This window comes from Delphinapterus leucas, chromosome 11 (genome assembly GCF_059928025.1).
Source record: "Delphinapterus leucas isolate spDelLeu-1000000601 "Yukka" chromosome 11, BTC_Dleu_Yukka2, whole genome shotgun sequence".
In the NCBI taxonomy this organism is placed as follows: domain Eukaryota; kingdom Metazoa; phylum Chordata; class Mammalia; order Artiodactyla; family Monodontidae; genus Delphinapterus; species Delphinapterus leucas.
In genome coordinates, this window is record NC_143139.1 from 24,789,014 (window position 1) to 24,802,239 (window position 13,226).

Genomic DNA, 13,226 nt, shown 5'->3' on the forward strand with positions numbered 1-13,226 from the left:
CTTGTATAAAAGAGAGAATTTGTTTTTGTTTTCAATAAGTGTAAAAATGTACAAGGACAAATGTTCAAAGTAGGCCTGCAGAGGGTGGGTCTCGGGGTGTGGTTGGGAATTGGGAAATAACTGCTGTTTTATTTCTTACATGTGGTAGTTTGTTGCTTTGTAAAGTCAAAATATTTTCCAGAAAAATTCAATTAAGTGTAAATACAATTGTTTCAGGGTAGATTATATCCCCCTCCTCCAGTGCCCTGGTTGATAACAAGGTAGGATGAAAGAAGTGAGTTTGGTAAATTGGAGGAGAAACAAAGATTGTAAACATATATATTGCCCCAAAGTTATGCCCTCCCCAAAGCTGGTTAATATTAGCAAAAGAAAGATTTGTATGTCTTATAGATGCCTTATGGACCCCAAGGCTGCCCTCTTCCTTCAACCCTCACTTCTTATCTTCCACAAACACATATACAGAAACATCTAAATTCTTTACAAAGGACCTGAATTCTTTCCCCATCTCATTCCCCTCCATGGCCAGACCTTATCAACAAGAAAATCAGACAAAACCATCCAACAGTTAACAGAGCCAGAGACCCTGTGGAAAAAGCATGGCAGGTAAAAAGAAAGTAGGCAGAGGCTTAAAAGACCTAGGCTTGATCCTGTGCACACACGCGTGCACACACACACACACACTCCATCATCTCCTGGACATCATTTCATCTGGCTCTACCCTTGACCCCTCTGCTGCAGCTGTGTCAGCTTCCCTGCTGTTCTGTGAACACTCCACTACTTTCCTGCCTCAGGGTCTTGGCACTTGCGTTCCTTCTACTTGAAATACCCCTCCCCCAACAGCCAAATGGCTCATTCCTTCACTTCCTTTATATCTCTGCTCAATGTCATAATATCTGTGAGGCCAGCCCTGACTTCCTCCCAGCCCTTATCAACACCTGGCATGTAACGACAAATTTTAAGTGTTTAACTGTAAGCTCCATGTAGGCAAGACCTTCATTTTGTTCCCTGCTGTAATCCTGGCAACAAGTAGACCCTCAATCAACATTAAGAGAATTAAAGAGGAAGAAGTAGTGAGGCTAAAAAGAACATACTCTCCCCTGACTATAAGCCAGGGTGGCCTCTGTATGATTGAGAATCCATCAAAGGTGAAATAAAAGAAATATTTTCCATGATTCCCTGGACTCAATGTTTATGCTTGTTTGTCCAATCATTTTCCCTGGTAATGTATCATATGGACTCACTATCTCAAAATTTAAGGAAATAGCCAGGGATCATAAAGTAATTTCAATCCAACACATTGATGCAGTACACACGTCATTTAGAAATATTCTAGGTGGACAGAGCTGTGTTTATTTTGCTGACATTATTGTAAACATTTCATCCACTGTTCGTTTTTAGCACGGAAAAATGTCCACAGAGCAAGACCTCTACTTTCATAAAATCTTAATTCTACTGTGTATTGTCTTGGAGTCAGAGCCCTTAGGATCCTGTCCTTAGTAACTAATCACCACACAGAATAACCAAGATTATCTCCGCTTCAAGAGCTTACGAATTAGCAGGAGAATCTGATTTTTAAGACCTTCCAATGTGTAAGTAGATCAAGAACAAAGAGGCAAGGCCACGTAAACACGAGCTAGATGCCAAACCTCTGCCTCCAAACTCTGAAAGAAGAAAATGTAGAAAGTGCAAGTAGCCTCCAAGGATTGCCAGAGGCTTTAGTTAATGTTTGCAAAGAATTTTCAAGATGAAAACCACCACAGAAGAGCTAAATCTTACTACCACCACAGCTGGAATGCTTTGCCAATGTTTTTCCTGATGCAGTAAAGTGATTTTGGAACAAATTCCATGAAAGAAAAGGATTAACAGCCTTCCAACGAGGAAGTTTCCATTCATTTATCATGTTACCACAGACACTCTGGGGATGGCCGAGGTCCGCCAATGTGCAGGGGTTTACTGCCAGCATGAAGGTCCAACTTTAACATAACCTGACCAAGGTGACAGCCTGTGGGGACTCACCACTCCCTTTAGTTAGCTGGGAGAGTGTCAAGAAAACCCCTTCCTGACATACCAGTCCAGCACTCTACCACATTTGCTCTTGCAGATCAATACCAGTATAGCAGGCACGTCAAACCACACTGAAAGGCTAATAAAACAAACCTCATGTTGACTCCCAAACATTTCACACCAGTATTGAGCACAGTCTTTTTTTAGGCTTTAAATATAGTTCACTTAAGCAAAAGGTTCTGCATACCAAAATCGAAAAAGAGTTTCTAACTTTTTATGATCTTATTCATTTAGATAATGTATATTGAGTGGCAAACAATAAAATTTAGATAATAAATATTGGATGTGACAAACTCTTGATGTTAGAAATATGGCATTGAACAAAACAGAAAATAATTTCTGTCCTCGTGGGGTTTATGCTCTAGTTGGAGGAAATAGACATTACATAAAGTAACAAAATTATATAGCATTTTAGAAACTGGAAGCATAGTGAAGAAAAAGTTAAGTGAAAGGGAGGTAAGATGTGGAGCAGAGGGTTTGTGATTGTATTTTAAATAGGGTAGTTATGGTAGCCCTTACAGAGAAGATGAAATCTGTGCTCATATAAAAATTAAGTCAAAATGGACCAATAACCTAAACATCAGAGCTAAAACTGTAAAACTCTTAGAAGAAAACTGAGTGGGAAATCTTTATGACCTCGAATGTGACGATGGATTCTTAGATTTGACACCAAAAGCAATGAATAACAAAAGAAAACAATGAATTAGACTTCATTAAAAACTTTTAGGCATTAAAGGACATTATCAAGAATGTGAAATGACAATTTAAAGAATGGGAGAAAATATTTCCAAATCACCTATCTGTTGGGAATTTAATATCCTGAACTCTTACAATTCAACAACAAAAAGACAACCCAATTAAAAAAAAATGACCAGAGGGGCATCCCTGGTGGCCCAGTGGTTAAGAATCCACCTGCCAATGCAGGGGACACGGGTTCGAGCCCTGATCCGGGAAGATCCCACATGCCATGGAGCATCTAAGCCCACGAACCACACTACTGAGCCAATGTGCCACAACTACTGAAGCCCGTGCGCCTAGAGCCTGTGCTCCACAACAAGAGAGGCCCCCGCAGTGAGAAGCCCGCGTACCACAACGAAGAGTAGCTCCCACTTGCCACAGCTAGAGGAAGCCCACGTGCAGCAACAAAGACCCAATGCAGCCAAAAAAAAAGAATAAATAAATTTATAAAAACAAACAAACAAAAAAGCACCTTGTTAAAATGACCAAAGGACCTGAATAGACATTTCTCCAAAGAAAATACACAGATGGCCAAAAGGCACATGAAAAGATGTTCATCACTGATCATTAAGGAAATGCACATCAAAACCACAGTGAGATACTTCTTCATGCCCACCAGAACAGCTTTAAATATAATAATACAAAATAACAAACATTGGCAAAGATGTAGAGAAATAGGAACCCCTGTACATTCCTGGTGGAAAAATAAAAGGGTGCATCCACTGTGAAAAACAGTTCCTCAAAAAGTTAAACAGAATTACCATATGACCCAGCAATTTCACTCCCAGGTATATACCCAAGAGAAATGAAAAAGTATGTCCCACACAGAAACTTGTACACCAATGTGTATAGTAGCATTGTTCGTACTAGCCAAAAGGTGGAAACAGCCGTAATGTCTATCAACAGATGAATGCATAAACCAACTGTGGTATATATCCAATGAAATATTATTCAGTCAAAAAAGGAACAGAGTATTGATATACAGTACAACTTTGGATGAACTTCAAAACTACTATGCAAAGTAAAAGAAGTCAGACACAAAAGGTCACATATTGTATTACTGTAATTATTGTATAATTTACTTTATATCCAGAATAGGCAAATCCATAGAGACAGAAAGCAGACCAGAGGTTACCAGGGGATGGGGTAGGGAGAGTTGGGAGTCATTACTTAATGGGTATGGGGTGTTTTTAATGAAATTATGAAAGAGCTCTGAAATAGAACAGGTAAGTACACAACATTGTGAACACACTAGTGCCACTAAATTGGAATGGTTAATTGTATGTTACGCAAATTTCACCTCAAGTAAAAAAACAAAAAAATTTTTCATCAGATTTACAGGATCACATATTGTGTTTTATATTCTACTTTAAGTTCTGTATTCATTCTAGCCTTTAATCTATTTGTAACATTTTAATCTTTTTTTAAAACACACCTTTATTGAGATACCATTCACATACAATAGAATTCACCCATTTTATGTGTATATTCTGATGAGTTTTGGTAAATGTACATATAATCCAGCAACTAAAACCACAATCAAATTTTAGACAACATTTCACACCCCCAAAAGTTCCTTCAAGTCTTTTTTACAGTCAATTCCCAATCCCAGGTTTTCTGTCATTAAAATTCTGCCTTTTCTAGCCGTATAAACTTCTAGAAAAGGCAGAATTATAATGACAGACATTTCATATGAATGGAATTATGCAGTATTTGATCTTAAATGCCTGGTTTCTTTCACTTGGTAAGTATTTGAGGTTAATTTTTGTTGTTTTATGTATCAGTAAATTATTTGTTCCTTTAAATTTTTCAATAATTTACCACATTAAGTTTATCCATTTCCAAGGTGAGGTCACTAGATGATCTTTATTTTTCAACTAGTATAAATAAAGCTGCTATGAATATTTACTTGTAAGACTCTTGTATGGATATAAGTTTCCATCTCTCTTCAGTAGATACTGAGAAGCAGAATTGCTTATTTTTATGTTTAACTTCTTACAAAACTGCTGAATTTTTCCAAAGTGGCTGACCCATTTTTCATTCTCACCAGTCATGTATGAGGCTTCCAGTTGCTCCACATTCTTAGTCAACACTTACTATTGTGAACCTTTTTAATCACAGTCATTCTATAGAGTGTATAGTGGTTCTTTTTTGTGGTTTTGAGTTTCCCTAATGACTAATGATGCTGAGCATCTTTTCATGTACTTATTACTCTTTGTATATCTTCTTTTGTGAAGTGTCTATTTGAATCTTTTGTCCATTTTTAATGAGTTGTCTTCTAATTATTGAATTTTAAGAGTTCTTTAAATATCCTAGATACAAGTCCTTTGTAGGTATATGTTTTGCAAATATTTTCTCCCAATTTGTAGCTTGCCATTTGATTTAATTAACATTATCTTTTGAGGAACAGAGTTTTTAATCCTGATGATGTCCAGTTTATCATCATTTTCTTTCATAATTTGCACTTTATGTATCCTAAGAAATCTTTGCTTAACACAAGTTCACAAAGATTTTCTATTTCCTTTTAGAATTTTTGGTGTTATTTAACTCTTTTGTTTAGGACTATGATCCACTTAGAAATACTTTCTAAGGGTATAGTATGAGTTAAGGATTAATGTTCTCATTTTTCCCTTACAGATAATTCGTTATTTCAGTATCTTATATTTCCCCATTGAATTACATTGGTAACTTTGTTAAAAATCAGTTAAGCTTGTAAATGTGAGTTTATCTTTGGAATGTGAATTCTATTCCATTTTCTACTGACTATTTTTTCCTGACTTTGGGTCACCTATTTCTTCACATGTCCAGTAATCTAATTAAAAACCCGGCATTGTGTGTCATACACTATAGTGACTCTCTATTCTTTTTTTTTTTTTTTTTCTTTTGCGGTACGCGGGCCTCTCAATGCTGTGGCCTCTCCCGTTGCGGAGCACAGGCTCCGGACGTACAGGCTCAGCGGCCACGGCTCACGGGCCCAGCCGCTCCGTGGCATGTGGGATCTTCCCGGACCGGGGCACGAACCCGCATCCCCTGCATCCGCAGGCGGACTCTCAACCACTGCGCCACCAGGGAAGCCCTCTCTATTCTATTTTGGTCTTCTGAAATTTGATGGTTTCCTGTTTTAATATATGATAAACTTGCCTGAATTCAAACTGAAAAATCTCTTTTTATGTAGAGAGCTGAAATTTTTGCTCAGTGGGGTTTTATTTGTTTCTTTCTTTCTTTTGCCTGGATCTCTGGGGAATCTCTCTTGTTCTTGCGTAGCTTTGTGATCAGCCAATGATTTCAACAGAGGTTATATACAGACAACTAAAGCCAGCGAAACTTCCACCCTCTGCCGCCCAACCTGCATTTGTGTTGAAGAATTCATTCAAATTTGCAGCAAATAAGTTACGTCTCCCCAGGCTTTCAGTTTTGCTCGCGCTTTCTAGGATGTCCCACGTGCACATGTTGTTTTCTCATTCATCCGTGAATGCACGGAGAGTGTTATTATCTCAGCCCTTCTACAGCTCTCTTGCTTCCAAAATCTACCCCTTAAATTGCTAGCTGCTCTGCTACTCTCCCAAACCAAATCAGCCACCTCCAGCCAGTAAACCTGTGAGGTTTTTTTGTTTGTTTTTGTTTTTGTTTTTTTGTGGTATGCGGGCCTCTCACTGTTGTGGCCTCTCCCGTTGCGGAGCACAGGTGCTGGACGGGCAGGCTCAACGGCCATGGCTCACGGGCCTAGCCGCTCCGCGGCATGTGGGATCTTCCCGGACCGGGGCACGAACCCGTGTCCCCTGCATCGGCAGGCGGACTCTCAACCACTGCACCACCAGGGAAGCCCAACCTGTGAGTTTTTAACACTAGATCTGGGGGGATGGGAATATTCTCAGGCAAGAAGCATCTTACACAAGGCAGTAGCAGTTTTTAATAAGTAAATATTTTCAAGTTCTTTGCTGTCTTTGATCATTTTTGAAATGGTTACATTTAATAATTTTTTCCACGTTCCAATATTTTTCCAAGTTCCCAATATTAAAACTTTTAGTAAAGTTTTGTACTATTATCTTTTTTTTGAAGTGAGAATCACCCAGCCAACTCAGGCAGGCATTTATTAGTGTAAGCAGAATCTTAACCATATTTAAGCACTTATGAACATGTTATCATTATCTCATTTATCATTACATGAAATCAAACGAATTGGGTCAAAAATGAGTCAACCACTGCAAGAAAAAAATTTCTCATTTGCAAACATTGTAACCTTGGTCTATTAACCCCGATAAGATCTTTAAAATATATATTACCTTTCTGGAAAAAATTTAAATACACAAAGTTTTTTAGATGAATGAGTAAATTCGATTTAGACCCACACCCCCTTGCAAAAAAAAAAAAAAAAGTTACTGAGTATAGAGTATCTCTCTTGAAATGTAGAATTCATTTGAATCTTAAGAAAATTACCTTGACGGCTGCTAAACAATGAAGGCTCAGTAAGGCCATCACAACTGCCAGAAGGATGGTGGCTAAGTTCCGCGTGTCCCATATGGTCTCTACCAGAGGAATACTGCCCACCTGCCAGTCATAGCACAGGGTAACAGGTGCAAGCAGAAGCCACACGTTGAAGGCCAAGAGGTAGGAATAGGTAAGTAATCTACAAAGAGAAGAAGAGTCACTGAAACATAACTCGAGATCCATGACATTTTGCAAACATTCATTCACCATGTTTCTATTAAATAGCACTTCTATACTATCAATGTTATAGAAAAGACAAGGTAAGATGGAAAGTCATTCATTCATTTAGTCATTAAGTTGATCATTTTGGAATCTATTTAATAGCTGCTAGTCACTGTGGTAAGTGCTGGCCTTTCAATGATGAATAAGACAGAGTTTCCATGACCTATATTTAAAAATTATCATAAATAAATACATAACAACTGAGATAAATGGTATAGATGAAAGCATATGACATGAAATGCTGCCCTGTTGGGCACTATTCCCTGGGTAAGAGACATTTGACCTGTCCCTTTTTAATAGTGCCCCAAATCCTGCAGTAGATATGAAAATATTAACTATTTTATAATAGATTGATCCATTTGGAACTATTTCAAAAAAATAAAAATATCTGTGGTAAGGAGATAAAGTCTCTTACAAATATAGAGGCTAGCCTTTAAGAGGAGGGAAGTTAACAGCTGTCCTTGATAATAAGAATAGCCAGGTGGACCTAGGGAAGGAAATTTATGAATGGGGATGTTACCCCTGTTTCCCGGCTGTGTCTAGGCACTAAGGCATTCTAACTGACCCCCTTCCTTTCAGTGTAGAGGAAACTAAATTTACTTAAATTTGTTCAGTAAACACAAATTCTTTAACTTGTGTTCTAGACCCTTGAAAACTGTAGAACTTTCAGCATATAACAAACTCCATCCAAACCTCTGCACTAGGGGATGGCCAAACTCTAGTATGGCTTTTAGCAGCATAAGGCCATGTTCCTGGGATGACCCCAGCCCCTCCACTAAAATGCCTGCCTGAGAAAGATCATCATTGCCAGGAGAATTTACCTTTTTCTAGCTAATCCCTGACAAAAAGGCCCCTGACCTCCCTTTCTTAGAGCACTTACTACAAAGGACTTACAGTTGGGAATACGTATCTCTTACAACTCAGAACTGTCTTTCTCAAGGACCTGAGGGTCATTCCTTTAAAATGTGATCATCAGAGGAAGGGGCCTGTCTCCCAGACTGTGGGAGGACAGAATCCTAACTCTGATAACTGCCAGCCAGCAGACACAGCCTAAATGCACTTAGACGATCAATCCTTTGTAATTTCTTACTTCTCTGACTCTGCCGAGCCCCCTTTGCTGCCCCTCCCATTCTCTCTTTAAAATACCCAGTCAACCCTGCGCAAATCAGAATGGAGCTCAGCTCTTTCCTGAACTGTCAGTAGTTACTGAATAAAGTGTGTTCTTATTGCTTTAACTAATGTCCAGCTGTGTTTATCTTTGACACTCTACATGGGACTAAACCAGAGAAATAGATAAATCCCTTGCCCTCAAGGAATGTAAAATCCAACAGTGAAAATAAGATACACAGAATTAAAGAGGCAGAAGGAGATGAGTGCCATGAGGGTTCAGAATGTGAAAAGAAGAGCTCCCTCATCGCCAGATTCTTTTGGAGGAAACCCTGGATGCGCAAATAAGTTGAATCAGATAACTTCTAGGCTACTTTCCAATGTTAAGAGTCAATTCACCCTGAATTCCTCTCAGTAAGTAGCTCTGGTTTAGAACATCCCTCCCAGCCCTTTCCAATTTATCTCCTTCCCTTTCCTCCTCTTCCTCCAAGGTTGGCAGTGGAAAAATCATTAGCAATGATCAGGAAAGGCTCAGTGATGGGGATTATTCACTGCCTCTGCTCTCAAACCCCAACAGAGAAATGGGTCAGATATTTCAATGGTGTTTCTCAACACTCCCCTCCCTGTTGTTATTTTAAATAAAATATGAATGTACAGATAGTGCAGTATATACTGAAAGTTTGATGAAGTCCAAGCTTTGTTATTTATCAAAGATAAAAACAAAAAAGCCACCTTATCCCTTTTAGGTTTGGGCCTGTGAAACTGCCTCGTTAGAATGCCAACTCCACAGAATGATGACTGGGTCACTTAGGGCTTCTTCTTTTCCCAGAGCTTCTAAGCTCATGCTATATACTTCTTAGCTCAGTAAAGATTCTTCATGACTTGGCTTTAAATGAGAATGTTCAGCCACCAAACCTAGCAGGAGAGTCACACACAGCTATGTCACTCGGTTACATCCCAACTCTTAGGAATTACTTTAAAAAATAGTATCTCTCCTTCTTGCTATAATAGATCTAGGCAATGACCATAAATGGCTGCTGAAATCATTAGGTGAAAAGCTGATGGGGTACTTTATAATGGATGGATCAGGCTAAATCAGGTGCCTAGAACTTACTAATCAATCTTAACATCACAGAAAGGGAGACTAATTCCTGATGGATATACACAAAAAGCTGATGGGCTGCTTTTTTATTTGAAGCAGTCTTGTCAAATAAAAAAGAAAATTAAACTTGAATCTAACCAAGCACTTTATTACCAGTTTACATCAAATACAGAAAACACCAGAACATGTTAAATAATACCACAGGGAGGCAATACACTAAATCCAGAATGTTACGAATTCCACGGAAAAAATGACGGCAGTTTCTTCAACAAATACATTGCAATGGGAGGGGAAAGAAAGGGGAGAGGGCACCTATAAATTAAGAGACTTAAGAGACATATCAAACAAAGTGCAGGTTTTGTTTAGCTGCTAATTCAAACAAACTGCTATTAAAAATAACTGCTTATGAGACAGAAAAAATGAAACGCTGATTGGATATATGATAATAGAGAATCACTGTTAATTTCTAAAGCATGATAACAGTATTGTGGTTCTAAGTCTTTAAGGGTCCTTGTATTTCAGAAATACATACGAAAATATACCCATTTGAAATGAGATTATGTCTGGGATTTGCTTCAAAATGATGGATTGAAGCGACGTGGAAGAACCGGGTGGGAGTATGAATGAAACAAGATTGGCCATGAACTATGACTGGGAAAACTGGATAAAGGGTAGGTGGGGATTCTTTATGCCGTTTTCTCCACTCTTGTACATATTTAATATTTTTCATAATAAAACAATTTTTAAGTAGTGATAAAGGCAACAGAATTGCAACAGGAATGCTTTCTTAAGTCTGGCTGCAGCTTGACCATGGAATAGCTGCAAACACCATGCAGAAACTTTTAATGTTCAGTTCACATTTTGAACTTGCCCTGCAAGTTGTCTTCATTCAGTCTCTTATATTTTCTAGACTTGCAATACCATACTGACAAAAAACAAATATCAAGAATAACATTTTTTAAAAGTTACAGTCTCAACGTAGTTACTTACATATTTTTTTAAATGCTCAGTTGTGACTTTTTACACAGATTATAAGCAAAATAGGTCAAAAAAGAAAAGTAAACCACAGAACTAAAACTTCACCTTCCTATAACACTAGAAAGGTCAAAACTATTAACTTAACCCAACACTATTAACTTAACTAACCCTCCTTTATTTTTGTTGAGGTATAGGTGATTTATAATATTATATTAGTTTCAGGTGTACAACATAGTGATTTAAAATTTTTATAGATTATGCTCCATTTAAGGTTATTATAAAATATCGGCTATATTCCCTCTGCTGTACAATGTATCCTCGTAGCTTATTTATACATAGTAGTTTGTACCTCTTAATTCCTCACCCCTAAATTGCCCCACCCCCTTCCCTTTTCATAACCTTTAGTTTGTTCTGTATGTGAGTCTGTTTTGTTATACTCGTTTGTTTGTTTTATTTTTTAGATTTCACATATAAGTGATGATACACAGTATTTGTCTTTCTCTGTCTGACTTATTTCACTAAGCATAATACCCTCCAGGTCCATCTAAGTTGTCGCAAATGGCAAAATTTTGTTCTTTTTTATGAGACTGAGTAATATTCCATTGTATGTATATACCACAGAATCTTTATCCATTCACCTGTTGATGGACACTTAGGTTGCTTCCATATCTTGTATTGTAAATACTATTACTATGAACACTGGGGTGCATGTATCTTCTCAACGTAGTGTTTTTTGGGTTTTTTTGTGATATATACCCAGGAGTGGAATTGCCCTTTTTAATATATATATATTATCTCCATTAGCTCAGAAATATACACCTACCTTTTGTGCATATGAACTCAGATAAATGCTGCAAGTAAACTCCTTAAATACTATTTGAAATACTGAAACAGCATTGGAAAATTTTTGCAAATTTAAGCACAAAGAAGCCACTTGGAATCACCCCAAAAGCTAATTACATTTGAGGGGGCTAGTTGAGCTCAGCATTGATGTATTTCTTTTTAACTCATTGACTATGAATTACATTTCAAATTAGTCACCTTGCTTATTTCTGCAAAAATTTCAGAAATAAAACAATCTTTGAATATCTCTGTCCCACTGGGTTTTCTTTTTTAAAGCAGGGGCAAAAATAAAATGAATTATTTACCAATTTTCTACCATGAATTCTGCTAACAGGAGGAAAGCCACTGGAATATCTGGCAACAAAATGGAATATACAGCACAAAAAGCCAGGAATTCAGCTTAAACAACTTAGTGATGTATTTTCATTCATAATCCAGGAATGAATGAAGAGGTTTCAGCATGAAATACATGAAAGGGAAAATGAGGCCGGTGGGGAACTGGCATCAAAGGGCACCTAATCAAACTGTGGCCCTTTTTTTTTAATAACATCTTTTTTGAAGTATAATTGCTTTACAATGTTGTGTTAGTTTCTGATGTACAACAAAGTGAATCAGCTATATGTATACATATACCCCCATATCCCCTCCCTCTTGAGACTCCCTCCCACCCTCCCTACCCCACCCCTCTAGGTGGTCACAAAGCCCAGAGCTGATCTCCCTGTGCTCTGCGGCTGCTTCCCAATAGCTATCTATCTATTTGGTAGTGTATATATGTCAATGCCACTCTCTCACTTCGTCCCAGCCTCCTCTTCCCACCCTGTATACTCAAGTTCATTCTCTACGTATGTGTCTTTATTCCTGCCCTGCCACTAGGTCCATCAGTACCATTTTTCTAGATTCCATATATACGCATTAGCATACAGTATTTGTTTTCCTCTTTCTGACTTACTTCACTCTGCATGACAGACTCTAGGTCCATCCACCTCACTACAAATAACTCAATTTCCTTTCTTTTTATGGCTGAGTAATATTCCATTGTATATATGTGCCACATCTTCTTTATCCATTCATCTGTCGATGGACATTTAGGTTGCTTCCATATCCTGGCTATTGTAAATAGTGTGGCACTCTTTAAATCTAAATCTTTTTTTTTTTTGCGGTATGCGGGCCTCTCACTGTTGTGGCCTCTCCCATTGCGGGGCACAGGCTCTGGACGCGCAGGCTCAGCGGCCATGGCTCACGGGCCCAGCCGCTCCGCGGCATGTGGGATCTTCACGGACCGGGGCACGAACCCGTGTCCCTTGCATCGGCAGGCGCACTCTCAACCACTGCGCCACCAGGGAAGCCCTAAATCTTCATTTTTATCAAGAAAAAAATTAGAGTGGTTTAACTGCTAAAATATACATAAATTCTGTTGTCTTTGAAAAAACCTTTTTGGCTAAGAAATAACATGAGCCTAACATAAAGATGTCTATGACAGGTACATATGAAAAAACCATGCACTGCAAGCAGAAACATGCAGCACTTGCTTGTTTTATATAGAAATGTTTCTGCTCAAAGGATCCTTCTTTCTCTTTCATCTACAAAATCCTCCACCATTTCATAAATATGGGACACTGGGTCCACTGTATACACACTGCATCCTCTTGGGAAGGGCACTGGCTAACACTGTCAAAATAGCAAC

General features: G+C 38.3%; 1 protein-coding gene across 1 annotated transcript in view; it reads right to left on the bottom strand.

Moving 5' to 3' along the window:
• The window catches only part of TMTC1 (transmembrane O-mannosyltransferase targeting cadherins 1), a 265,150-nt gene that overhangs the window by 115,762 nt on the left and 136,162 nt on the right, over positions 1-13,226 (bottom strand). The window contains exon 8 of the mRNA XM_022577869.3: positions 7,240-7,429. Within this exon, the coding sequence (XP_022433577.1) occupies positions 7,240-7,429 (190 nt within the window). The remainder of the gene's footprint in view (positions 1-7,239; positions 7,430-13,226) is intronic.